Here is a 27695-nt window from a genome sequence, read left to right on the forward strand (position 1 = left end):
CCTCCTCCCCCTCCCTATATCCTTGCAGCAGCCTGTTTCTCCTGCTGTATCTGCTACGGGGGGCAACGGGGGGCGGTCTCCTTTTCATGCACCAGGCCCCTTTCGTTGTGCAGTCGCAAGCAATGTGCCCAGGGATGGGGTTGCCTCCTTCAGATCCAGGGTGGAAGCAAGAGTTCCTCTCTCTCTGCTTTTATTTTTTGGCCTGTGCAATATTATATCCTGAATGGATTATGGAATATTACATTTATTTGATATGAAGTTGTTTATTTTAATGTTACATTTTTTAATTATGTCTTAGTTGGATCAGACGGGTACACAACCTGTGTTGTGTATTTTGTTGTTTCTGCGGCTTGTAAAGCGCTTTGCATATGGTCCCTCTCTCCAGCAGCAGGTTGGACTAAATGAACTCTGGGGTGCCCTTTCTGCCTCTGTGATGCAGGTGTCCCTTACAGGGAATGCTGCAGCCTCTGAGTGCGCTGCCTCTGCTTTTGGCTTGGGGGAGACAGGATGACACCCCCGGCAAATACTTCTTGTGCACTCAGCAAGGGGCGACTTGTGGCAAGTGGAACCTTATTTTTTTTAGTTACAGATAGGTAGCCGTGTTGGTCTGCCATAGTCAAAACAAAAAAATTTTTTTCCTTCCAGTAGCACCTTAAAGACCAACTAAGTTAGTTCTTGGTATGAGCTTTTGTGTGCATGCTTCTTCGTGTATCTGAAGAAGTGTGCATGCACACGAAAGCTCATACCAAGAACTAACTTAGTTGGTCTTTAAGGTGCTACTGGAAGGAAAAAAATTTCTTATTTTTTTTGTAAAGCTTTAATTTATTTATATAATGTATATAAGACAGAGAACAGTTACAACAACGGGTAAAGATGAAAAAATGAAAAACAAAACTATGAAACAGGCACTTTGAATGAGTACAGTTGCACATGGGTGAAAATTGCACAGTCCCAAGTAAAGAATATCAGTTTTGTCTGATCTTCTAGATTTGCCAGGCTTGGACCAAGAGTTGTCTTGAAAGTGATACTTCCTTTGTATATGTAACAATGGAATTTCAAACCATATTCAAAGCATCTAGAGGTTCTAGCCTTTCTCAAAAACTCAAAGTGTGCCTAATTTTCTCCATTCCAGCTTTGTTCCAGAGGGTACCAAATATAAGATTTTGGGCCGTTTTCTGTTGAGTTGCAATGACTGTTTCAGCTGCCGAGGTCAATTCTTTTGACAGTGTTCAGCAATATTAATTCTGGATGACAAACAATCGTTTGCTTTGTAATATTTATCATTTCCATCAAAATCATGGATGTTTTAGCTGAGATTCCTGCATTGCAGGCGGTGGGCCTGGATGTCCCTTGAAATCCTTACCAACTCGACAATTCTGTGATTGTATGAAAATTAAATTTTTTAAATCTGAGGCCAGCCTTGCATTGAGACGAAGGAGAGGCGAGCCCTGGAGAAAACCCGCAGGAGCGTCTCTGACTTGGAGGGGAAAGAGGAGCTAGGATTGGGGGGGGGCAGACTGAACTGAGCCATAAATCTCGGGTGCGGAATCCGAGGGAAAAGGCTCCCACCTGGAAGTCTCGGGCGGCTGCCGAAGGTTCCCTTTCTGGGGCGCCCCAGATTTGCGGGAAGCAGAGGCTCTGTCGGCCCCTCGTAATTGATGTCCGCTGGAGCTGGGGCTCTGCCAGGCTTGCGTTGGCCGGGCGCCAGCGTTCTGTAATTTCGGAGCCAGGTGTGAAGCGATTTCTGTTCCGTCTTGTTCCCAAGCACCTACAGAAGCCTCTCGCGTCCCACTGAGGCGGGGGGGAGGGTCTGCTCCAGCCTCCAGGAAGGAAACAGCTGTGCAGGTAGAAAGACGGGAAGACGACGGGGAGGGGGTGAGGAAACGGCCCAGCGGCAACAGAGTGCTTCTTGCACCCAGGTGCGATGACACAAGGCTGGGTGCCTGCCAGGGGGCACCCAGCCAGGCATGCGCCCACGAGGAAGAGCCCCCTTGCACTGTGAGGAATTGTGGGGTGGAGAGGAGGGGCTGAGTCCCCCTCTACTTTGCCCACCTTGCAGGCTGTGGGCTCCTCTTTCTATCCCAGCCTTGCGGTGCCTCTCCGGAGCCTCACCTGCTCTTAAGAACCAAAGAAGAGTCTCGCTTCTGGATCAGGCCAAAGGGAGCCCATCTAGGCCAGCATTCTGTCCTCACAGTGGCCAACCAGGTGCCTCTTATAGGAAATTCTGTTGGCTTTGGTACCCCCGCAAGCCTTGGTCTGTCTGAGCCTGCTGACATCCCGCCTCCCTCTTCACTTTGGCTGGTCCTGTCTTGGCCACGTAAGAGCAGGTTGCTATTAGCATAGTAGCATACAGAGGGAACACTGTAGGGCTGGGATGTTCAGTTGCTTAATCTAAAACAAAAGCCCCATAATGCGCTTTTGAAAAGGCGCCCCTGGTTAATCAGGCAACAAATGCACATTACTTCATAGAAACCACCAGAGCAACCTTGCAGATGTCAGTGATAAGATGGTCCCTCCGCTCAGGCTTACAATCTAAAAAGTCACAGCATGAAAGGAAAAGCTGTTGGAAGGGAGGAGGGAAAAAGCAGGCACCAGGCACTGTTCCTTAAAGTTACAGAATTTATGTCATGGCCAGCTGGAATGGAAAGATTTCAAGAAAACGAGGAGGCAAAGGGAAGAGGGCTCTGGTGCTCTGGTCCTGCTTTCCGCAAGGCAGGTGGAGAGGCTCTGCAGGTGTATACAAATTGAAACTTCAAACTCAGGTGTCTTTAAATAGAAGCAACTGGGGACATATGGGTGCCCAAGCTGGCATTAATCTGGCAGGAGGGAATGTCCTTGAGGACTAGCAAAGTCTGGCATCCCACCCCACAAAAGCTCGCTCACCTTGCCAGCTTGGATCCCAGCAAGCCTCTTGGCCAAGAATGATGCTGGACTCAGCAGCTTTTCTGCCTTCTCCCTTCCAGGGGCTGCTGGTCCTCTGGAAAGATCGTTAGGGGATCCCAGAGTGCTTAATGAAGTGGTGAAAGGGGAGGGGCAGTGAGCACCAGTGAGGGGCAGGTGGAGAGGAGGAGAAGGATTAGGCGCTGCTCAGACACTCACCCTCCTTGCAGGCCTCCCTATGGCTGGGAGCAAAGGAGCCAAGGGATCGACTTCCCTTCCAAAGGCCTTTAGGCATCCCTCACAGAGGGCAGATCTCCAGGCAAACTCATGGAGGTGAGGAAGGCTCTCAGTGGTCCCAAGCCCCAAGGGCTCTCTTCTCCCTCCAGCGCCAGATGATGTAAATGCCTCTGAGACACCCAAGTGGGGACTGCTGTTGCGCTCAGGTCCTGCTTGCTTGCGGGCTTCCCATGGGGGAATCTTGTTGGCCATGGCGATGGTGGATTAGATGGGCCCTCTTTGGCCTGATGCAGCAGCCAGGCTCTTCTTGTGCTGTCTGCATACTGTCTCCAGCACCAGAGGCCCCATTCCTCTGAATGCCTGTTACTGGGGAATCCCTAGCAGGAGAGCCCTTCTCTTAAGCTCTGGTCCTGATGGCTCTCGGGCTTCCCATTGGGTCTTCTGCTTGGCCACTCACAGAATCAAGGAATCATAGAGTTGGAAGGGAATCTCAGCTGAAGCATCCAAGACAGAGGGCCATCCACCCGCTGCTTAAAAACCTCCAAGGAGAAGGTTCAGGAAAAAAGCAACTGAAACGATCAAGGGGATGTATTGGTTCCCCTGGGAGGAAAGGTCAACTTTTTAATTTAGAGAAAAGGCAAGAGCTGACATGACAGAAGTGCATTGAATTATGCCCGGCATGAGGAAAGTGGCAGGGGAAAGTTTTGCTCTTCTCATAACTTGCGAAAATCCAAGGAGCGGAAAGTTGGAACGTTCAGGACAGATAGAAGGAAGAGTTTCCTCATGCAGCAGGGCACAGTTAATCTGTGGAACTCCCTTCCACAGGAGGCAGGGATGGCCACCAACTGGGATGGCATTCGACAAATTCATGGAGGACAAGAGGGCTATTGATGGCTACTGGCCATGGTGCCTAGGCTTTGCCACCATGGTTGGAGGCAGCCATGCTTCAGAAAACCAGTCGCTGGAATCCCCAGGAGGGAAGAGGGCTCTGGGGCTCTGGTCCTGCTCACAGATTCCCAGGCATATATCTGGCTGGCCCCTGTGAGGACAGGAGGCTGGGCTCGGTGGGCCACTGCCCTGATCCAGCAGACTCTTTCTTACTCAGGCCCTGAGCCTTCCCAGCGCTCCTCCCACCCCCAATCTCCTTTGGATCGGAGCACCCAGCGGCCCCTCTCTTGTGTCAGCTGCATCTTGGGAGGAGCTGGCGGCCGGCCAGGTGTCATCACTTGCGGCAGTGCCCCTGCCGTGGGGGGGGGGGAGGCGCGAGATAAGATCAGTCGCTTGAGGTGATGGCACCGTTTCAAATAAACCAGGCATGACCCAGAGCTCCCACTTCAAATGGGGGAATGGAATTGCTTCATCCGCTTGACAGCTCGCTCCGCGGAATGAAATTTATCTCCCCTTAATTGCCTCGGATCCCCAGAGAGAGGCTGCGTACGGTAATTCCGAGGAGATAATTAACATCAAATTTAAAAAATATGCGGCTCCGTGGCAAGGATCCGAGGGCCGAGCTGGGAAGGCACAGCCAGAGGTGCCCCCACCTCCGGGAGAGCTGATAGAGTGGCCACAATTGTGGGGGGCATGTGCTCAAGGTTGGGGGTGCAGCTTCTCCCCGGAAGTGATGGAGCACCCCACCTATGCTTTTGGAGGGGGGCACAAGGATCAGGACCACCCCCTCCCTGGTCCTTCCAGCAGGAAGCAGGTGCTTTTTGGGCTTGCAAGCCAGGCCTCTTTGGAGGCTCAAGGCAGGGCCAACTTCCTGCCCAGAGAGAGAGTGGCCTGGGCAACTTCAGACAGTGTGTGGGACGTCCCGGCTTCCCCTCTTCTGCCCATCCTGACCACCGGCCTCTGCATCCTCTCTCAGTCCTTGCTCAGGACCAGGAAGGAGCCTCCCTTTGTGCTGGCACTGCTGGACAGAAGAGCTCTGGAGGTGCCTTGGAGTGGGGTGTGTACTGCATGACTGTGCTGTCAGCCTCCAGAGTGGGCCACCAGCCCTGGCAGGCAGCACGGCCAGTGGGCAGGGATGGAGTTGGGAGTTGTAGTCCCGGAGGGTGCCCCCTTGGCTGCCCCTGCTCCAGAGTCCCTGCCTGCAGCCTCCAGGTTGCAGAGTCACCTGAGGTGGCTTTTCAACAGCAGCACTTAACCTCCATCCAAATACATTTGTTTGCTAATAGGATTTCTTACCATAAGGTCCCGGGGCAGGTTTCAACCCTATAATTATGCAATTACCAAAACGTTTATGAAGCCGTTACAATTAGAGAACAAGCGAAATAGATGAGAGCAGCATCTAAATTGCACCCATAGAGTTGAGTCCCTCCGAAGGTCCAACCACCAATGGTTAGGTAGATCTCTGCAGAGAGGGACTTCCGGAATTTAGGGGGTCCTGCAGAGAAAGCCCCTCTCCTAGGCTGGCGTTCCCCACATCTCTGAGGGTGGCAGAACTGTTCTGAATACCAGTTGGAAACCACAGGAGCAGAGAGTTGCTCTTGTGCTCCAATTGTGCTTGCAGGTTTCCCATAACGAGCACCTGGTTGTCCACAGTGAAAACAGGATGCTGGACGAGATGGGCCATTGCCCTGACCCAGCAGGCTCCTCTTGGGCTGTTTTTAAGTGGCAAGTTCCTAGTCCTCATAATCCTCTGAGAACAGGATGCCAGACTCAATGGCCTCAACCAGCAAGCTCTTCTTATGGAAGCCATAGAAGGGGAGAATGCTCTTGGGTTGGGGACATGAAATGTTACTATTCATTTATAATATGTCCCCTTCCAGCATTGACAATATATCCAGAGGCAGCAAGCTCTGTTGTGCAATGGGCAAGTTGCACGAGGTCTGCATAGGGTGGGCGAAGGTGCCCAACACCCGCCATTCGGATGACCCCTCCTGAGAGTTTGCACAGCCTTGTCTCAAAAGAGGTGCCTCCAGGCAAGCTTGGCTTCCTTTAGACTCCAGCAGCATCTATAAGCTGGTGGTGGTGCTGGTTTGGGGTTTGCTTTTTTAAAAAAAGTACTGAAATTGGAGCAAATTTGCATTTGAAAGCTGGCGTGAGTCCCCCTCTGATTCTCTTGAGGGAACCTGCACAGTCCCTTTGATGTCCTCACCTCCCTTGGATCTACATCAAGGAGCCTCCCGAGGGGAGAGAAGCAGAGCCTCTGGCTTGGTGGGGAAATATTTGCACCTGGTTGCCGGGGTGTCAAGAGCAGGGTCACCAGGAGGCAACTGGGGGGAGAGAGAGGCAGCCCTCCAGGCAGAAGGTGTGAGCTTCCCTCTGCAGAGAGGGAGAAGCCTGCACCTCCATGAGGGCTGGCCTCTTGCTGGGGGGAACAACCCTGTCAGCATGGAGAAGGAGGAGGACAGGGCTTATTGTAGGCCCTGGGCCCAAACCTCCTCAGCTTTTCTCTGAGCAAATTCTGGTCAGATAAAGGACTGCTTCACGCGGCACAGGCAAACTGTGGAACTCCCTCCCACAAGAAACAGTCATAGCCACCAGTCTGAATGGTTTTAAAGAGGACTGGAGAGATTCATGGAGAAGGAGAGGGCTGTTGATATTCACTCGCTGTGGTGGCTCTGCTCTGACTGCCCAGTCAGAGGCAGCAATGCTTCTGAGTGCCAGTGGCTGGAAACCTCAGGAGGAGAGAGTGCGCCTCTTGGGCTCAGATCCTGCTTGTGAGTTTCCCTTTGGGGCATCTGGTTGGCTGCCATCCATGAGAAAAGGATGCTGGACCAGGTGGGCCATTGACCTGACCCCGCAGGCTCTGCACAAACACCTGACCTCCCTCCCTCTCCAGAATATTATTAACATGAGGTGTAGAAAGTGGGAAGTCCCAGCACCATTTGTGGCAATGCTCGTGAGCCCACTCAGAGCATCCAGGACTGTGACCCTGTTTGTCCTCCAAATTCCTCCCTTCCTATGGGTGGCTTCTGGAAATGGTTTCTGGTAATGCCTCTCCCCCAAGATTCAAGGTGAATTGGGGTGTAGGGTGCAGGAAGGTGCCGCAGAGTACTCCTGCTTGGCATGCAGAAGGAGGTCCCAGGCTCAGTCCTCCAGTGGCATCTGCAGGTTGGGCCTGGGGAGGGATGGAGGCTCCCTCCTACATCCAGGGGAACTGTCTCTCTCTCTCTCCCAGGGGCAGAAGCAACCCAGAGCAGCCCCAATCCCTGCAGGAACCCCCTTCCAGTTCTGTGAATCTTTAGCTGTGGTGGCAGGGGGCTGGACTAGATGACCCTTGGGGATCCCTTCCAACTCTATGGTTCTGTTATTTATTTTCAGCACCCTTACAGCCCCCCCCCCAAGCTTTCTTCCCTGGGCTTCGTGCAGGGACTTGCTCTATGGCACTGCTGCTGGTGGTTCTCCCTGGTGTAATGAATGAGCTGTCAAGCCAGGAGTGAGCGCCTCTTCTTCCTCCTGGCAAAGGCTCCCTTTTTCACACCCTTCTGCATGGAGGTAGAGTCCCTCTCCGTTGGGGTGAGAGGAGAGGAGGGTGCCTTACCCCTGAGCTACAGTTCCCTCCTCAAAGGACGTCTGCCAGGGATGCTTGGGGGCACCTTTCAGGGGCAGGGTGGCACGCTTGGCTCCTTCTGGCTCCACAGATCTGCCCCACAATAGTCCCTCCAAGATGGGGCTTGAGCCTGGTTCTCTGGTCGCTCTCTGGACCTTGCCAGTGGCCTACCTAGTCCAACATCCTGCTCTCACAATGGCCAACCAGATGCCTGAATGGAAAACCCACAGGCAGAGCCCTTTCCGCTCCTGTGGTTTCCCGCAGTTGGCATTCGGTAGCATTGCTGCCTCCCCACCCCTTCATCTGGGGTGCCCTGTTGTGGGGTGACATGGAGAAGAAGCAGGGTTGCAGAACATTCCTCCCCTGTCCTCCTTCATGGCAAGTATCTCTCTTTCCAGGACGCTCCGTGCCTGGGGAAGAGACGCAGCTGGCAGCAGTGAGTGGGGAGAAATGTGCATCTTGGGGCGGATAAGACAATGGGCTGGAAAATCTTTCCTGCTCTTTGCTGGCAGGAGGACCTGCCTGGGGAGGCAGCCGGTAGGAGAAGCCTCATCTGGAGAAAGAGAGAGAGAAAGAGAGAGAGAGGTCTTGCCTGGCCCACGGGCAGCGGAACAAACTACGCCCAGGTTTGCAGCTGGCCAGCTGTGGCCCATCCCCACCTCCCATCTCCTGTCAGAGGCTCGGAAACGCTGAGCTAACTCCGATCAAGGCTTGAGATTTGTTGTTGAAGGTGCAGGGCGGGGGGAAGAGGACGTGGAGAGGTGCCTGCCCAGCTGGGCTCTCTGCAGATTTGAGATGGATTGCGGAGTCGCAGCTCCCTGAAATGTGGGATGTCCCTCTCGAGCCAGAGAGCCAGCGAGAGAGCCCATCAACCCTGCCTTGAACTCCCAGAGCTGAGCCTCTCCCCGTTTCTCTGGCCTGCTCCCCCCACCCTCCTGGTGCCCCCGCCTCCTCCTCTCTGGGTCCCTGCAGCAACTCCTTGGAACGCTCCTGCTCCTGCTCCACCAGCACTGGTAATGTCTGGCCAGCGGTTCCGCCAAGAGCTAGATCATGTTGAGGGCGTGGAGGGGAGGGAGGGGAAGGAGGGGGGCTTCCTCCCCTCCGACCCTCTCCTCCTCCGGAGGAACCAGGGAGGAGGAAGAACAGGCACGGAAAGGATGGATCCAGGCCCCTGGACAGGCCCCGGCCACCTTCGGAAGGCGTTCAGCCCTTGAAAAAGACACGTCCCAGCGCCTGTGAATAGGAGGGAGGCAGAGCAAGTGCCCAGATTAAGACCTGCCGCTCGCCCAAGGCTGAAGCAGCAGGGAGGCGCTTTTGTGGTGTCCGGACAGGAAGTGAAAGCTCCCTCAGTCTCTCTCTCTCTCTGCCCTTGTAAAGCCTCCCCAGGTCACCCTTGACTCTTCCTGTTCTGCCGAGGTTGTCCATAGTTGCAAGATTTGGGACAGATAGAACAAAGTCCTTCTTCACGCAGCACACAGTTAAACTGCGGAACTCGCTCCCTCAGGAGGCAAAGATTGCCACCAACTTGAATGGCTTTCGAAGAGGAGGAGGCACATTCCTGGAGGAGGCTACTAGCCCCCAGGGCTCAGCTCTGCACAGCCAGAGGTAGCGATGCTTCTGAATGCCAGTTGCTGAAAAGAGCAGGCAGGAGGGGAGAAGGCTCCTGTGTTCGAATCCTGCTTGCAGGTTTCTCCCAGGCATCTGGTCGGCCCCTGCGAGAACAGGATGCTGGACTAGATGGGCCACTGGCCTGATCCAGCAGGCTCTTTCTTCTTAGGTGGGTGCTGCTCCATGGCTGCCGCAAGCACTTCCTGCCACTGCAGGATTCTGCATCTGTTTCAGGTTTTGGCAGCAGCAGAATTAGAAGCTTGGGTTTGTTTGAGTCTGCCAAGGAGGTTTGACAGCATGTGGGCAGCAGCCACCACAGTCGTGGAAAACAGCGAGGCTTTTGTGGCTGGGCTGGGGAGCCTGTGCTTGCCTGCAGTGGCTCTTTGGCCTTCCCCCACCATTGCATATTGTGCAAGCGCTGCTTTGTTTGCGTGACTCGGAAACGGTTGCAGAGGATTCAGCCTTTTTTTGCAGAACAGCATTTTGATGACTTGTTGGTAGCTCAGCGGAACGCTGCCCCCAAATGCCACGCCTCCACCCCTTCTGCTGAGCCTGCACCTTCTGGTGCCCTCTCTGGCAGGGACTTGCCCTGGAAGTGGGCGAGCCAGAGCGCCAGTGGGGATGAGGCCGCTCTCCTGCTTCCCAGATCATCCTGCCCACCTCTTTTGCCAGGCTTGCACCCACGTTCTCCTCCCCCAGGGACAGAGCAGCTGCCTGGTGCTCCTCCTGCAGGTGGGATTCAGCCCAGCCCTGCAGCTCAGGGTGGCCAGCTTGCCAGCCCTTGCGCCACTCCTGCCGCAGAGCCCCGAAGGCCTGCCATGACCTCAGGGGGTGCCTCTCCCATTGCTCAGGGCCAGACCTCCAGCCAGGAGTGGGCGGCAAATAGGCCCGTTGCTCAGTGGTTCCCAAACTTTTTCAGGCCCCCACCCCCTTGTTTCCACAAACTCCTCCCCAGAGCCCCCTACCCTATAAAAAGCATTATTCAGCATAGTGGTCTTCCCGAACACAATGAAATTCATAACAGGAACAATTGGTTGCACATTTATTCAAAATCCAGTTGGAACTATTTAACTTAATTCAACAAAACGGGTGAATTTGATGCAGTGAAACCAGCTTTCCCAGTCCGACAGTCCTTTGCACCTCCAGTGCCCCTCTGCTGCCCCCTTGCCAGGAAACTGCACTGCCCCCAAGGGGTGACACCACCCACTTTGGGAACCACAGGGGCATCTGCATGGTCAGGGGAGCAAAGAGATGGGGCTGCCTCCAGCTTCCCCTGGTGTGCAAATGTGGCCAAGTGGAGCGCTTGGCTCAGGGTCTCTCCTGTCCTGATGTTTTAATCACCTGTTAAGTGCTCCGAGGAGCCTCTGCCAGCAAAGGAGGAAGGGAGGCTCTGGCAGCCACTTTCACCAGCTCCTTGCCAGGAGAGCTTTTGGGCCTTCTCCTGAGCCCCACCTCATCTCCTGCCCCCACCGGGTCCTGTGCTGCAGCTGCCAGCTTTGCTGCCAAGGGGCTGGCGAGGTTGACCTTTCCCAGTCAAGGCTGGTGTCAACCCTGTGCTGGCTCTCTCGCTCCCAAGCGCTTCAGACAAACTGTGAAAGCCAGCCAAAAGGTGTCAGGAATTAACAGAGGGGAGGCGATCAGTAAATCAAGCCTCCTTTCGAGGTGGTCCAGGGAATGTGAGCTGCAGGGGAAGTTTGTGCCTCTGGGGTGTGTGGCACAGAGCCCCAAGTCTTGGCCGGATCCTGCCACCTCTTTCCCCCCATGCACAGATTCTTCCAGCGCCGCCTTCTCTCTGCAGCAACACCCCAACGCTTCCCTGGACCCAGAGAAACCCCTTGAACGGAGGTTATTCCCACAAGAGGCACCTGGGCAATCACTCTGGGAAGAGGACGCTGCACTGGAGGGGCCCCCACTGGCCTGATCCAGCAGCCTCTTCTCATGTTCGTACGTCCCACAAACCCGGTCACGGGATTTATGTCACCTGGTGCCAAAGAGTGCATTATCGTCCTTCGCACTCTCACTGCCGCACCACAAGGCAGGCCAGGGCGAGCCACGCTGTCTTGCCAGGGGCTCAGGCCTGCCAGCATCTCCATTCAGCACTCCGCCCTCTGTCCCCCGTCCAGACCCGTCTCCTGTCAGGTCCACTGGATGGGGCAGGGGAAACATTTCCAGTCGCAGGATCGAAACTTTAGGAGCTGGGCTTTGGCTCGCAAGGGCAGAGGGGGAGGAGCCAGGAGCCACAAAGGGCCAGCACCAGAATTGGCGGGCCGCAGTCCCTGCCCAAAACCCAGAGTGATCCAGAAGGGGACTCTCAGAGGACCTTGGCAGCACCAGTTCTATCCTGAGCACTCCACACGATTCCCTCTGTTTCTAGGCTCCCTTTCACAGGGCGGCTTTTCAGACAGGAGTGGTTTTTTCCCCTGCCGACAGATGCCGTTGGGGATTGAACCTGGCATCTCCTTCATGCAAGGCCCGTGCCCAGACTTGGGTGCTCAGAGGGTGCTCCCATACCCCAACCCTTCAAGGCGGGCCAGGTGGGTTGCTGGCCAGTTGTGGCACTTCCAAGGCCTCCCCGCCTCAGCTGCGTCCCACGGACACCCCCTCTTGCTCGCTCTCTCCCCACACCGGCAGACCCACGCTTGTTGGGGAGGGGGAGCAGCTCCTCCCCCCTCCCCACTGCAGCATGTTCCCTGCTTCCTGCCGGGTGGGGGGCAATGTCAGGCCAGGGAGGTCACGGCGGGGTGAGGCAGCTGATGGCCCATGTGCCAGGGGACTCCGATTACCCTGCGGCAGAGAGGAAGCTGGCAGCTCGAGGGGGCAGGGGAAGTGCAAGCACTTCCTCTCTCCCGGGCAGAGCAGAGCTGCCTTTCCCCACCAGCCCAGGCAGCTCTGAGTCAGCCTCCACAGGGAGCCACCTGGGCTAGGCCAGCACCCCTCACTCCCTCCCTCTTGGCCCAGAGAGTGCTGGGGGCCTCTCTGCTGGTGCTGCTTGTGGGGCACGCTTCTTCCCCCTTGATCCCTCTGCTGGCCAGCAGGCATCCCCTCTCGCAGGCCAGGCCTCCAGTGCTCACGGTCAAGGGCAACTGCGCCCAAAGGGCTCACCGTCTTCTCTGCAGGCAGGGGAGGGCCGTACAGCATCTGTCTTGCCGGCAGCAGGTTCCTGGTTCAACCCCCAAAGGCATCTCCAGGTCATAATAATAATAACTTTATTGTTGTCCCAGGGACTAGGTTGTCCCAGCCACTCTGGGCAGCTCCCAACAAAATATTAAAAACACAATAAAACATCAAACATTTAAAACCTCCCTGTACAGGACTGCCTTCACACGTCTTCTAAAAGTCAAATAGTTGTTTTATTTCCTAGACTGGGAGAGACTCCTGCCTGAAACCCTGGAGAGCTGCTGCCAGTCAGTGTAGACACTATTGTGTTAAATGAACCATTGGTTTGACTGGGTATAAGGCCACTTCCTAGGTTCCTGTTTCAGCCTTTTATTGAGAGCCATGAGGACTAGAGTCTTCCTTTACTTTCACGGAAAGGTCTGTAGCTCAGTGAAGGATGCCGCACAGAATGGGACAAGGCGGGAGGAGCTGAGGACACAGGGGGAACAGCTGCCCGGCAGCCGTCTTCCATCCTGCCATCTCATTTTTTTCTCAGACTCTTGGGGCTCCTGTGACTCCTACATGGCAGGGGGTTGGACTGGATGACCTTTGGGGGTACTCTCCAGTTTTACAGTTCTGTGACTCCTTTGTCTGGCTGGCATTGCAGTCAGCCAGCATGGGCACTTGCCATTGGGGGTGGGTGGGTCTACATTTTCACCTTGAAATCCCTTCTGGGGGAGACCTGGCCACAGCAGAAGCACCAATTCCCTGAAGTGAAGGAGGGCAGCAGGAAGGAGGGCACCCCCCCAAAAAAAAGAAAAACACCACCCTGCTTTTTTGTGCCTTTGAAATGGGCATGGAGGAGCAGGAGTCTGCGCCAGCAGTGCTGGGATGCCTGCCCTCCCTTCTCTCCCTCCCCAGCCCAGGTTCCCTCCTCCCACTTCCCTCAGCAATGAGGGATGTTGGCTCGACCGCCCTGCAGGCTCTCTCTCGGAAGCCCTGTCCATCAGAGCCGAGCCTGTCAAGGATCGCAGCCCTCCCAGGCTGGCGAGAGAAGGAAGGATTTCTTCACCCGGGTGCGTCACTGACTTGGAACATGGGGCAGTGATGGCTGCTGGCGTAAGAGGCTTTGGAGAGGATTGGACATATCCGAGGAGGAGGAGAGGGCTGGCAGGGGCTGCTGATCTTGATGGGCACGTGGAGCTTCCACATCCAGGCACAGTCTACCCCAGGGGTAGGCAACCTAAGGCCCGTGGGCCGGATGTGGCCCAATCGCCTTCTCAATCCGGCCCGTGGACAGTCCTGGAATCAGTGTGTTTTTACATGAGTAGAATGTGTCCTTTTATTTAAAATGCATCTCTGGGTTATATGTGGGGCACAGGAATTCGTTCATTCCCTCCCCCCAAAAAATATAGTCCGGCCCCCCACATGGTCTGAGAGACGGTGGACCGGCCCAGGGCTGAAAAAGGTTGCTGGCACCCAGTCTACCCTCTTGAGCACCATTCACTGGGTAGCTGCAGCAGGAAAGGGGCGTCCCTTTCGAATCCTGCTTTGGGTGTTTTCTTGGCTGCTGTGGAAAGCAGGGTGCTGGTCTGGTCCAAGAGCCTCCTGGATCAGGCCAGTGGCCCATCTGGCCCCTCAGCTTTTCTTCACAGTGGCCACCTAGATGCCCAAAGGGAAACCCGCAAGGAGGAAAAGGGTGGCACAGTTTTGGCCAGCCTTGGCCAACCTGGTGCCCATCAGAGGCTCTCCTGTGGGTTACAGGAGTGGGGCACCTTGGCAGCTTGCCCTGCCAGACCTGGAAAGCCTCTTTCCTGGGCAGATCCAACATGTGGCTGGAACAGGCCCTCATGCTGGAGCACCCTAAAACGCTCCCCTTTTCTGTATCTACATTCCCACCTGTTATTGTATTGAACTCTTATATTGTTTCAACTGCTTCAAAGGTTTGCCAGGTTTAGAGATTGATATAGATATGATGGTTCAAAAATAGAAATTGATAAAGAGAGGTACGGTGGTTTAAATATAGATGCATAAACGGGAAGGTCCCAGAGCTGAATCCAGCTCAGAAGCCCATTTGCTGTCATGAGCAGTCGCAGTGGGCAGAGAAGTCTCTCAGATCATGTTCTCATAATGCCACAAGAGCCGCCCCCTCCATCGGAGGTTTGGCATCTCCAGCTTGAAGCTCCGAGGATCTGGAGAACAGGATATCCCGCTGTTCCTCCAAGGAGCCCACAGTGGTGTGCACCTTCTCCCTCTCTCCCTTCAGTCTCCACAACAACCCTGTAGAGTGTGAGCCTGAGAGACAAGTGACCAGGGCGAAGTCGGCTGGTGAGCTTCCTGGCTGAGCAGGAATTTGATCCCAGGCCTTCGCTCAGCACACTAACCACTATGCCCCACTGCTTCTCTCCTTAGCCACAGATGCCCTCTCCTCTCCTGGCCAACGGCCCAGCAGCCTGTTTAGTGTCGGAGAGGTTGGTTGCTGCCGTGCTGCCAGCAGGACTCAAACCCGGGTCTCCCTCTGGCTCTGCTACGTGCCTGCGCCCTGTCCCGTCCCCCCTGCCCAGACAATGCCCTCTGACCTCTGTATCTTGTTGTGTGTCCCCACCCCCTCCATCTCTCTCATCCTGGCTCCTCCGTAGGTCATTGCGGCGGACTGCAAGCGGGTCACTGTGCTGAAGTATTTCCTGGAAGCCCTCTGTGGCCAAGAAGAGCCATTGCTGGCATTCAAGGGTGGAAAGTATGTGTCAGTGGCCCCCGTCCCAGACGCCATGGGAAAGGAAGCAGCCAGCCAAGAGGGAAAACAACTGGAAGATCAGGTACCGGAGGGCGGGGGGGGGAGAGAGAGAGATCAGCGCAGGCAGCAGCAGGAGCAATTGCCCCAGCGGGGCCTGGGCTGGCCGCGCTCCCCGCTATTTATAACTGGCCAGGAGGAGGAGGAGGAGGAAGACCAGCCTTTGGGGGGGGGGGGGTCCTGCTGCCGCTGCCGCTGCACTCATATGTGCCCCTTCCTGCCAGCAGCCTTTATTTCTCTGTCTCTCTCTGTCTCTCTCTCTGGCAACAGCGATGAGTTCCAGATGCGCTTTCCAAATAATGATTCCTTTCGGGGTGGGGGGCACAGCTTTAATAACGTGCAGCTCAGGCCCAGCAGGAAAGGGTTGGGGGGTGGGAGGCAGAGCAGGGTGAGGGTTCAGGCTCAGGATCGAGTTTATTGGGGCGGTGGAGGGGGGGTGAGAAGCAGCGCCGAACAGCAGCCCACATACAGGAAGAGAGGGGCTTGGTGCTGGCTCTTCTCTCCCCCCCCCCCCCGCCTCCTCTTCCCTGCCCTCCCTTTGCCTCTCGCGCTCTCTCTTTCACACACACACATCCTGATGTGATTAAGGAATTTCTCCTCTTGTTTTTCTGCCCCGGCTTGTTCCTGTAGCCCGGGGTTCTCTGCAGGCCGTCCGTGTGTGAGAGTGTGTGAGCGCTTGGTGTTCGTTCAGCATCCCTGCCAGCTGCTCTGCAAGGCTGCGCTTGCCTTGAGGAGGATCTCGCAGGAGGTCAGAGAACGGGAAGGGGGTGGGAGGCAGAAGAAAGTCCTCCTTCGTTCTCCACAGAGTTAAACTGCGGAACTCGCTCCCACAGGAAGCAGCCACCAGCCTAGATGGCTTTAAAAGAGGATGGGACAGATTTGTTTATTTACACCCCTCCTTTTTCCCTGACCGGGACGCAAGGCGGCTTACAGATAAAATCCGCAGAGGAGGACCGTTCTGGTCGCCTCACCTGAAAGAGGATATTTTAGAGCAGGGACAAAGATCAGAAAAGGGCAGCCCAAATAATTGAGGGAATTGAGAGGGAACCCGTGAAGGAAGGTTGCAACTTTGAGGATTACTTTAGAGAAAAGGCGAGTGAGAGGCAACACAATAGAAGTTTATAAAAGTCATGCATGGCATAGAGAAAGCAGATAAAGAAAAGTCACTCATAACGTGAGAAATCAAGGGTATGTGTTGAAGCTGAACGTTGGGAAATTGAGGATGGATAAAAGAGAGTCCTTCACGCAGTGCTGAGTTGAACTATGGAACTCCCTCCCACTGGAGGCAGGGATGGCCGCCAACATGGATAGGTTTAAAAAGAGGATCAGACAAATTTACAGAGGAGGAGAGGGCTGTCAGTGGCTACTAGCCCAGGGGCTTGGCTCTGCCTCCACGGTCAGAGGTAGCAATACTTCTGAATCCCAGTTGCTGGGAACTGCAGGAGGGGAGAAGGCTCTTGTGCTCAGATCCTGCTTGTGGGTTTCCCATAATGGGCATCTGGTTGGCCCCTGTGGGGACAGCAGGCTGGACTAGAGGGGCCACTGGTCTGATCCATCTGGCTCTTCTGAGGTTCTTGTGCAGGATAGAGGAGGAGAGACTTCGGATTCTGAAGCTGGGGAGACCCTTTTGCCCAGCCTTGGGCCAAGGAGACAAGGACCTCCAATCAGCTGCTGCTGCTGCTGCTGCTTCCTTTCCCCTTTTTCAAAAGGGGTTTGGAGCAGAATATCTTGTGTGTCCCTGTGAAACATGTGGTGCGTATGCAGGAGCCGAGGGGCTGGGAGGTGGTGGAGTCTGTCAGGAGTCCTTCCGCTGCGATTGCTAGATGACCCTCAGGGTCCCTTCCAACTCTGCAGTTCTGTGATGGGGAACGTCTCCCCGCCCTTGGTCCTCTCCACCCCTTTCCCAGCAGTAGCAGCAGGAGGAGTTTCTTGCAGTGAGGAGGCGAAGGGGTGAGCCACGGTGCAGCGCCTGCTCCCAAGGATCCCTGGGAATTGTAGTTCCCTAAAGGGGCTCCCATCCTCCTGCAGCGAGATCAACCGTGCGATTCCCAGTGTTCATGGTGGGAAGACGGAACAGGGAGCGGGGACCAAAAGCGCTGCATATAGCTTGCTAGCTTTCCTTTGTTGCCATTGTCCTTCCCAACCACCCTTTCTTTTCTTCTTCCTCCCCTTCTCCTGGCTGGTGACAAGGAGGACGATGTCCGGATCGAGGCTTTTGAGGACGACTCGGAGGCCGACGGCAGCGGCGGAGAGCTGGACATCAGGGAGCTGCGGGCCAAGAAGCAAGCGCTGACCAGGAAGGTGGCTGAACAGCAGCGCCGGCAAGACAAGATCCAGGTTTGCATTGGGGCGTGTGGTCGAATTGTAAAGCTGGAAGGGGTCCCTAGAGTCATCTAGTCCAACCCCTGCAGCACAGGAATCTCAGCTTGCATGCATGTATCCATTTACTTATAGCAGAGGTAGGAAGCTTCAAGCCCCAAATACGGCCCTCCAAGCCTCAGCGCCCGGCCCTTGGAAATCTCCCAAGCCCCTTTCTAGCTCTGCTTAATACTTCACGTGGTTTTGGGAGGTGTCTGAGTGTCTGCAGAAGCTAGCCTAGTGTAGAAAGCTAAATTAAATGTGCATAATTGGCCCTTGCCTCTGGCCCTGCACATGGGGCCCCTGGAAGGGAATGTGGCCCTAAGGCCTCAACAAAAGGTTCCCTGCCCCTGGCTTTAAATATTTCTTAACAGCCTTTCATTGAAAATGTTCCAAGGTGGCATATCACACATTTCATGCAACATATAAGTGGAATTCTTTTTTTAAAAATACCCAACAGATGAGTTTAACAAACGTACAGCAAAAATAAGCTGTGAACAAAAAACATAAAATACGCGAGGTGCGGCTAGAAATAAGCTTTCCTTCCTTTCTCCTAACACTACATCTCGTGAGCATCCAGAGAAGCTAAATGTTGGGAGATTCAGGACACGGGAGGAAAACTCCTCCTTCACACAATGCAAAGTTAAATTGTGGAACTCCCTCCTGCAGGAGACAGTGATGGCCACCAACCTGGATGGCTTTAAAAGAGAATTAGACAAATGGGTAGATTAGCCTCAGTGGTGATGCCAACCGCACATCTCTGGGAAGCTTTTGGGAGCGCAATCCCAAGGACCATCAGGGTGGCACACCCTCCCCGCTTGCTGGGCCAGCCGGATCATTGGGCGAGTCGGGGGCAGCAGCCTCCAGGACCAAGGTGGCAATCCTAAAGTCCCTAACCGCCTCTGTATCGTAAATCTCATGCAGGACAGGAGCTGAACTGGATGGCTTTGCTGCGCCTGAGTCCCACATCCCCCAAACCACAGCAGAGCTCACCATGACACCCCCCCCTGTAGTCCTGTTGATTCTGCTGTAAACCGACCTCTACAGATGAAGGGTGGTGGGCAAATTTAATTCATTCATTCATTAATGGAATGAAACAAACGGCAGTTCGAAGCACCGCTGTGCCAACTGCCGGGGAGAGAGAGTGTGTGTGTGCCCTAGGGCGTTGGCTGGCTTGCCTCTCGAGCCTGCAGGCTGGCTGGCTGGCTGGCTGGCTCCCTACAGCCAAGGGAAATTCCTCCTCCCTCCTCCTCTCTCTCTCTTTCTCTCCTCTCCCCCCCCCCCCCGCCCCAAATTCTCTCTCCTTGCAGTGCCCAGGGCCCTCTTCACTTCCATAACTCTTCATTTCCCAGCCTTGAACGCCAGCCAAACACATCTGTCTAGCCATATGCGTGAACTCTGGAGTCTGTGCCGAGGTGGTTGTAAAACAGGGCCGCTGAAGGCCCTACTGGGAGAGCAGCGCACATGTGTACCCGCCGGCTGTTGGCTGCGGGCCCAGAACCACCAGCGCTCTCTCTTGTGCTCTCTCTTTCTCTGCTCTCCAGGCCCACCGTGGCCCAATGGCTGAGGCTGCAGCCAGCCAGCCGCTCTGCCTGCCTGCCAGGAGGAGAGGAGAGGAGAGGAAGAAAGGGCCCTGCATTCTGGCAAGCCAGAGCGACCCAGCACATGAGGCACAGGGGAGAGAGAGCGTGAAGCTCGCTTGGCTGGAGCCAAGGCAGCAAGGAGAGCCGGCAGGGAGCCGTGCGTCCTCTGGGTGGGTGGCTCTGCCATCCTGGGCCACTCCAAAAGCAGCAAGAGATTTTTAAAATCCCCCTTGGGAGGGCAGCAGGACCTGGCACAGGCAAGTCAAGGAGGGCACCCAAGGTGGCAAGCCACGCAGTGCCTAGTTAAAATTGTGGAACTCATTCCTGCAGGATGGCCCCCAACCTGGATGGCTTTAAAAGAGGGCTGGACAGATTCGTGCCGGAGGAGAGGGCTGCCGATGGCTCCTAACCGCAGTGGCTCTGCTTCGTCTCCACAGTAGGAAGCAGGAGAAAGCAGAAATGCCACGGAGGTTTCTCCTCCTTACCCAAATGAGAGCGGCACAGCAAGCGGGTGGGGGGAGCATTCTCTACGTAAAGACCACTGCCAGGTCAGCAAAGGCCACGGAAGGAGAGGCAGGAGCAGCAGCAGCAGGGCTGGTGGCCAGGCCAAAAGGGCCAGAGTTTGGCCCCAAATCTAGGCAACTGTTGGAAGCGGTAAATGCTTTCGGATAGTAGTTTTTGGGATTCGTAAACGGGGAGAGCATTTGGGACACGGGTGGCGCTGTGGGTTAAACCACAGAGCCTAGGGCTTGCCGATCAGAAGATCAGCGGTTCGAATCCCCACGACGGGGTGAGCTCCAGTTGCTCGGTCCCTGCTCCTGCCAACCTAGCAGTTCAAAAGCACCTCAAAGTGCAAGTAGATAAATAGGTACTGCTCCGGCGGGAAGGTAAAAGGCATTTCCGTGCGCTGCTCTGGTTCGCCATAAGCGGCTTAGTCATGCTGGCCACATGACCCGGAAGCTGTACGCCGGCTCCCTCGGCCAATAAAGCGAGATGAGCGCTGCAACCCCAGAGTCGGTCACGACTGGACCTAATGGTCAGGGGTCCCTTTACCTTTACCTTTAAATGGGGAGAGAAGCTGATCTTGCACTCAGGTCCTGCTTGCTTATGGGCTTCGCTTTGGGGCATCTGCTTGGCTACTCTGAGAACAGGATTTTGGACTAGTATGTCCTGCCCCTCCCCCCCCCCTAATCCAGGCTGTTTTGATAGTCTTGTGCCGTGGGAGGACACTCAACTCCCCATAAGCTCAGAGGCACCGTGTGAGTCTCTCCCATGCGTTCTGAGCCAGAATCTTGGCCATCCAAACCTGTCTCAGACTGGGCGGGGGGGGGGTGTCATTTAGCCAACAGAAGGAGCGCTTTGCACTCTTTCTGCCCCCCACCCCTCTGCCCGGTCCTTTGTCTGCCTGGAGTGGAGGCATTTCCTGCCCAGCTGAAACATTCCCACCTGAACCATAACAAGCTCTTCCTCTGGGCACTGCGGAGCAGGGCAGCCGCTCTCCCCAGGGGGGCTGCCCGGAATAGCCGCGCTCCCGCCCCCCTCGCCAGGTCCAGCTGCGGGCGGGCGGGGCGGGTGGGCTGCGGGGAGACGCTCTGCCTATATTTAGCCCTCCTCCGAGTCGTCCAGCACGTGCGCACGCGGACGGACAGCCAGGCACCTGCCAGCGGCGGAAGAGCAACCCCCACCCAGGCGGCTCCAGGGCGGGCGCAGTGACGACAAGCAAGCGCCACGGGGCGTCCGGCAGGGCGGCGGAACCTGCCGCTCGCCAGTTGCCAAGCCTCTCCCGTGGCATGGAAGTTTTGGCCTCTCTGCGCCCATTCCCTCTCTTCCCCAGCGGCACCTGCAACTTTGCACGCGCTCAGGGACAGTCTTCCCCAGGAAACTGTTTTCCCTCTTCCCCAACCTGCAGCAGGAAGGGCAGAGCAGCTCTGCACGCCCTCAGTTGCCATTCTTCTCAAGGAAGCCTTTTGGGGATGGGTTCGAGCGGAGGGGGCACTTGGCTACCTCTGGGTGCCCCTGCAGCCACCTGCCCGCTTTTTCACAGCCTTTTCCACCCCTCTTGCAGACGCCCCTTTCTCTGGCCCAGCCGGATGTCGCCGCTCCCCCCCCCCCCGTACCCCCTCGGCCAGCCCCTGTCAAACACAAACAAACCTCCTCCTGGCCTCTGAACCCTGCTGAGGCGAGTTCCCCTCCGGCTCCTTGAACGCAGGGGAGGGGGGACTTGGCACCCTCCCCAGCACCACCACCATGCGCATCCTGTCGTCCTCTCCCTGGCCAGCCCAGGGGGGCAGGATGGGACGTGACGGCCGGCACAGGCCTCGCTCAGCCTTGCCAGGAGCCCGGGAGTCTGGGCCAAGGAGCCTGGGGAGGGAGGGCGGCACCTCCTGGGCACCGGATGCTCATGTCAGGGGCACTGCAGGAGCAGCTCCTCCCACCGGGAACATGCGTGACGTCGTGGCAGTATTTTTACATTCCTCGCTGTGCCGTTCCTGCAAAGCTAAATGCGGACAGGGCTGAAGGAGCAGTTCAGGGTGGGTGGGTTCGCAAGTGCCGCCTCCTCGGCTCCCGGGACATAAAAATAAAAAGCAGAAGAACCTGAGCAGGGCCTGCTGCAGCAGGCCAGCGGCCCATCCAGTCTAGCCTCCTGGTCTCGCAGTGGCCAGTCAGATGCCCCAGCAAGCAAGGCCTGAGCGCAACTCTCCCCTCCTGTGATTTCCAGCAGCTGGGATTCAGGCTCTGACTGTGGCGAGAGAGCACAGCCCTTGTGGCTAGCCACCCTCCGTAGCCCTCTCCTCCTCCTCCTCCTCCTCCTCCTCCTCTGTGAATTTGTCAAATGCTCTTCTAAAGCCATCCCAGTTGGTGGCCATTGCTCTCTCCTGCATGTAAAGGACTTTCTTGTATCTGCCCTGAATCTCTCGACACTCCACACGTCCAGCAGTTCTAGTGTAGGAGAGAGGGAGGGAAACTTTCCTTTCTCCACTTTCTCCAGGCCAGGCATCATTTCATAAACTTCAGTCAGGTCACCTCTTAGAAGTGCATCACAGAAGCTTGAGACTCTTTTATATTATTTTATTTATTTATACCTCACCCATCTGGCTGGGTTTCCCCAGCCTCTCTGGGCAGCTTCCAACAAAATATTAAAAATACAATAAAACATCAGACATTAAAAACTTCCCTAAACAGGGCTGCCTTCAGATGCCTTCTAAAAGTCAGATAGTTCTTTATTTCCTTGACATCTGGTGGGAGGGTGTTTCACAATGCAGGCACCACCACCGAGAAGGCCCTCTGCCTGGTTCCCTTTAACTTTGCTTCTTGCAGTGAGGGAACCACCAGAAGGCCCTTGGAGCTGGACCTCAGTGTCCGGGCAGAACAATGGAGGTGGAGACTAATAGACTAATGACTAATACATGGAATAAACCATAATAATCAACAAAACTGAAAAGAGCCCCCTCAAGCAGAGAAGCCAGTATGAAAAACCTGTCAAAACATAAATGTTTTTAACCAGTGGCAACCCACACACACATACAAATGTCTCTTCTGGGAGGGGGCTCCACTGAAAGGGCCCCTCACTCACCTGAGAGCTTGAGGCAATGGCCCTGGGGCGAGCTTAGTTGTGATTCCTGCACTGCAGGGGGGTTGGACTAGATGACCCCTGGGGTCCCTTCCAATTCTACTTTGACATCTCTGAGGCTGATCTGAAAGGCCCAGGCAGGTCTGCGCGGGAGGGAAAGGATTCAACACCAAGCTGCTTGCTTTCCATCACGCTTCAGGCTGTGCAGAATTTGGGGAGTGGGGACCCCCTGGTCCATGCTGGGAGAATCCCCCCTCGGCTCAAAGGCGGGCATTTTTTTGTGCTAGGCGGTGCTGAAGGACCAGGCCCAAGTGCGGCAGATGGAGCTGGAGATCCGCCCCGTCTTCCTGGTGCCGGACACCAACGGCTTCATTGACCATCTGGGCAGCCTGGTCAAGCTCCTGGACTGCCGGCAGTTCATCCTTGTGGTGCCCCTGATTGGTGAGTGTGTGCTTGCGTGTGTGCGCTCACGGACGCAGAGATGGACCCGGTGCGCTGTCTCCAAGCGGGGAGCAGCCACGTCCCTCCCCCACCTTACAAATAAAGGCTGCAAACATCACAGGGCCCACAAGAAGGGCTTGCTTGGCCCCACCTGTTCTCTGCATCCTTTGGGACCCAAAGGAAACACTTGGGTATATTGATTTGATTTATATTCCCTCCGTCCAACTAAGGCAGTGGGTTTGGGGACCTCCTGTACATGTTCCCTCAAAAGCATACAGCCTCTTCTTCAGGCAGTGCGTCATTGACCGCTGGAACTCCTTGCCAGAGGAGCCTGCCACTCATCCATTCCAGGAGAGGCTCTCTCCTCTCCTCTCCTCCCAATGGACTGCCCTGTTTTGAGCTGCGCCTCCCAGGGCTCCAGGCAAAGCAGCAGGCATCAGTGGAGCCTCCACACTCAGGGGCAGTCTACCTCCGAGGCACAGGGAGGCAGAAGCAGGCAGGGGGATGAGGTCCAATGGCCCTAGCATCCTGCATATGGCCTTCACAGAGGCTCTCTGGGGTGAGGGAGGTGTGGGTCTGACCCGTGAGGGCAGCCAGCACTTCTGTACTGGGGGTGGGGGGCGAGGTCTTGAGCCAGGGCGCTTGTCCCAGCTGCCTGGCCCTGGCTCTCCCTTTTCTCCTTATAAAGCTGCAGTCCGGCGACTCAGCAAAGCTGGTTCCTGTTATTGGTAAACACTCGGCCCTGGCAGATAACAGGCGGCTGCTGCTGCTGCTGCTGGGTGGTCTGGCCAGGCCGGCAGGAGGGTGGAGGCGCTGGGCACTCACGTCCCCCTCCCTCACAGAAGGACCGAAGCAGCTTTTGGGGGGGGGAGGGCATCCTGCTTGCAGGCAGAAGGTCCTGGGTCCCATCGCCTGTGGGGTCTGCAAGGGCGGCGGGGAGAGACTGAAATCCCCAAATGCCACTGCTGCCAGTCAGTGTAGGGTCCTGGGGGTAAAGTGAGGTGTGCTGCTGCCGCTCAGACAGCAGCCCAGCTCCCCTGGGAACACCGCCTGAGCTTCCTCCACTGAGGGTCTTCCTCACTGAGGATCGCAGGGCAGGTTACGGTGTAAAAACACAAAAATACATGACATAACAACAAGCAATAACACCACCCAAACGCACAGTTTTAAAGGCCATATAGGCTGTTCAATCAGCCAGAGACATGGGAGGAGAAGAAGAACGTTTACTTCCTACATTTATATCCCACCTTTTCCTCCAAGGAGCTCACTGTGGTGTGTGAACGGTTCTCCTCCTCCTGTAAATCCCCACCACAACCCTGCGAGTGGGGGATTTGAACCCAGGCCCTGGCCTGACGCTCTAACCAAGTCCCAGACTGAAGCCCCAGACTTGCCCTCACGGCTCCTCCTGAGTTACTCCCTGCAATAACCAGCAGGGAAGGGGTTAAAACTCCCCCTCTTGCGCCCGGCTCCTTGAACCCGACCCGCGTGGGGAGAAGCAGCCAGGCAGCTTGGGCAGGAGCGCAAACAAGCTTCCTCTTTGAAGGCTGTTTTGCTTGGAAGTGGCTGCGAGCGGCGGATTTCGGCCCGGAGTACCAGCCGCTCTCCTCCTGTTTGATGTTCCCTGTGCTGGCTCTTCTCTCCCCCTCCCAGGCCATCCTCCCCAGAGCAAAGCATCGGCGGTGGGGGGAGGTGGGAGAGCAGGCCTTGGCCCAGATGGGGACTGGACCAGGCCGGATGTCCCAGGAAGGGCCAGAAGTGCCACCAGCGCTGGAAAAGCCAGGGGGGCTCATAGCGATGGGGAGAGGCCTCACCCCACATTCCCCCTCTGTCTCTCCCTCTGCACATCCAACCCCCCAGCCTCTCTGAGGAATGCATACTTCCCGCTTGATCTCAGCTCTTGGCGAGGAAAGCCAAAAAGAGCAGCCAGATTAACCGTCTCGGGGAGCCGGTGGGGCTGGGTGCCTGGGAAGAGGTGCCCGCCAATACGGGAAGGGCCGTAGCCCCGTAGAATCCTAGACCTTGAGAGTGGAAGGGACCCTCAAGGCTCATCTAGCCTGGCCCCCTCCAGAGCAGGAATTGCAGTAGATTACGGCACCGCCGAAGGCCTCAGGCTCAGTCCCCCAGTGCCATCCATCTGCCAAGGGAGCTGGCAAAAGCCCCTCTTTCAAAACCCCGGAGAGCTGCTGCCAGCCAGTGCAGGCAGCACAAAGCCAGGTGAGCCCAAAGTCTGGCTCCTATGCTCGTGTTTAAAATCAGCCCCTTTATTCAGAACCGTAAGAGCTGGACTCTTGCTTCGATTTTAGCGGAAGGGGGTTCATGCAGAAGGTCCCAGTGGTATCTCCAGGTAGGGTGGGTAGAGACGCTGCTGGAAATGCTAGAACGCTGCTGCCAGTCAGTGCAGACAGCATGAAGCTACTTCACTCTAGGTTCCTAGGTTCCACATAGGCTCCGGGACTTCCCTGGTGCTCGTGGCCTCGCATATGTCTGCTGGGGGTGCCATCAGGCCCCCTCGGGCTCTCCTGGGGCTCCCAGACATATTTGTCACCCAGCCCGCTGCAAAGAAAGAAAAAGCCGTTCCCAGGGACCTCTGGCAGCTTCTGCCTGGCTCCCTCTGAGGCAGGGAGAGGAGCTGCGTTGGCTGCTTCTAGCCAGGCAAGACAGACCAGCGCTGCCCCTCCCTCCTCTGGGTTCTTCTCTCTCTCCGCTCATAGCCAGAGTCAGAACCTGCTGCCCCCAAGCCCAGAGGAAACGGCCAGCCTCAGGCGCAGGGGTCTCCCAAGGCCTGGGGTGGGGGCAGAAACGTCCCACCCAGGAATCATACCGCCAATGCCAGCTTGGAAGGCTTTAACAGAGGGTGGGTCAAATACATGGAGCAGGAGCAGGCAGCCAATGGCTACTAGCCAGGGTGGCCGTACTCTGCCCCCACAGTCAGGCAGCAGTGGCGGATGCTGGGAAGGGCAGGAGGGGAGGGTGGCGCTGTTGCGCTTGGGTCCTGCTTGAAGGTTTCCCATAATGGGCACCTGCTCGCCCCCTGTGAGATCAGGAGGCTGGACTTGGTTGGCCAAGGAGACTCTGCTTCTTGTGGAGCCCCCAGGCCCAGAGGCAGTCTATCCTGCTTCCTGGACTCAAAGCGCCATTGGCACAATCCCCCAGGCTCCTCTCACATTCTTTTCTCTCTTTCCTCCCTGCCAGTCATCAACGAGCTGGACGGGCTGGCCAAGGGCCCCGAGTCGGAGCACCGCGGGGGCGGCTACGCACGGTTGCTGCAGGAGCGGGCCCGCAAGGCGGTGGAGTTCCTGGAGGCGCGCTTTGAGAAGCGGGACAGCTACATGCGAGCCCTCACCAGCCGCGGCAACGAGCTGGAGTCCATCTCCTTCCGCAGCGAGGACATCTCCAGGCAACAGGTGCCAGGGAGGGGGCGACAGGGAGGTCCTGGGTTCAAGCTTTACAGCCTTTGAGGGGCTTAGCAGGACTGCTGCTTGGTGTGCAGAAGGTTCTGGGTTGAGACCCCAGAGGACATCAGCCCCATCTCTGCCTGGGAAGGCGCTGAGCATCCTTTGCTTTTCCAAAGGGTTTGGGGGTTCTTATCATCTGCCTTGAGCCGCAATGGCTTGATGGGATCCTCCACTTCGAAGGGCAGTCTACCTGCGGCATGCCTACATGCCAGGGGTGGGCATCACCTTCATATTCCTGGCTTGGGGTTTCCCCGAGGGGTCTCTGCCTGCTGACAGCAGCTGCTGTGACCTCTACATTTCCTCTGACAGAGAGCTGTTTAGCGTATCCAACATTTGGCCTGCTCACTGTAGACCCACTGAAATGAAAGAACATACCTAACTTGGATCCACTAATTTCAATGGCTGTGCACTGAGTAGAACCTAACTGTATGCAACATCATCATCATCATCATCATCATCATTATTACTATTATTATTATTATTATTTTCTTAATTCCCAATATTTAGACTTGTCGGACTCATATTTGGCTCATTAGCCAAAGATCTCCAAGCAACTTCTTAGAACACAGATAGAAACATGAACGTGAATACATTACGCCATCCATGAGATTCATCCCATAGAATTGTAGAGTTGCAAGGGACCCCCACAGGTCATCTAGTCCAACCCCCTGCAGTGCAGGAATATAGACACACACACAAAACACCCACCTGCACCCATAACAGCAAGAGGATGCAAATAGGCAGTCTCTATTTTCAAAACACCCCCTGGGGCTGAGAGAGGGCAAGCTGAGCTATTCCTTTTCCCCGGACTCACTCCTCTCCCGCTGCTGCTCCTTCCTCCTCAGGGAAACAACGACGACCTGATCCTCTCCTGCTGCCTCCACTACTGCAACGACAAGGCCAAGGACTTCATGCCAGCCAACAAAGGTATGTTTCGGGGGGGGCACTAAGATGCCCCTCCTGGGCGGGCAGGGGGGTCTGCCGTGCCAGGGAGGAGACCCTCCTTGCAGTCGTCCCCAACACTCTCCATGTTTACTCTGCAGTAAGGCCTCCTGTATTATCAGGGGTGGGGCTTACTCCCTAGTAAACATCCTTAGGATTGCAGGACCGTTTCATTCCCAAGCAAGAACGGGCAAATATTCACTCCGTCGCCCTACGCAAAGAAAGCAAAAAACGGCCA

General features: G+C 55.9%; 1 protein-coding gene and 1 long non-coding RNA gene across 5 annotated transcripts in view; one reads left to right on the plus strand and one right to left on the minus strand.

The window, feature by feature from the left end:
* The window catches only part of SMG6 (SMG6 nonsense mediated mRNA decay factor), an 88765-nt gene that overhangs the window by 59207 nt on the left and 1863 nt on the right, over positions 1-27695 (plus strand). For all 4 annotated transcript variants that reach the window (XM_083587421.1, XM_083587422.1, XM_083587423.1 and 1 more), the window contains exons 14-18: positions 14956-15132; positions 17298-17444; positions 22907-23060; positions 26253-26464; positions 27361-27442. In XM_083587421.1, coding sequence (XP_083443547.1) covers positions 14956-15132; positions 17298-17444; positions 22907-23060; positions 26253-26464; positions 27361-27442 — 772 coding nt within the window. The remainder of the gene's footprint in view (positions 1-14955; positions 15133-17297; positions 17445-22906; positions 23061-26252; positions 26465-27360; positions 27443-27695) is intronic.
* LOC310750262 lies at positions 1383-14948 on the minus strand. The gene is made up of 2 exons (XR_014542033.1): positions 13979-14948; positions 1383-13946 (listed from the first exon to the last, which is right to left on the minus strand). It is a non-coding gene; the product is annotated as an uncharacterized lncRNA (long non-coding RNA).

Source organism: Podarcis filfolensis (genome assembly GCF_964270895.1).
Source record: "Podarcis filfolensis genome assembly, chromosome: 15".
In the NCBI taxonomy this organism is placed as follows: Eukaryota; Metazoa; Chordata; class Lepidosauria; order Squamata; family Lacertidae; genus Podarcis; species Podarcis filfolensis.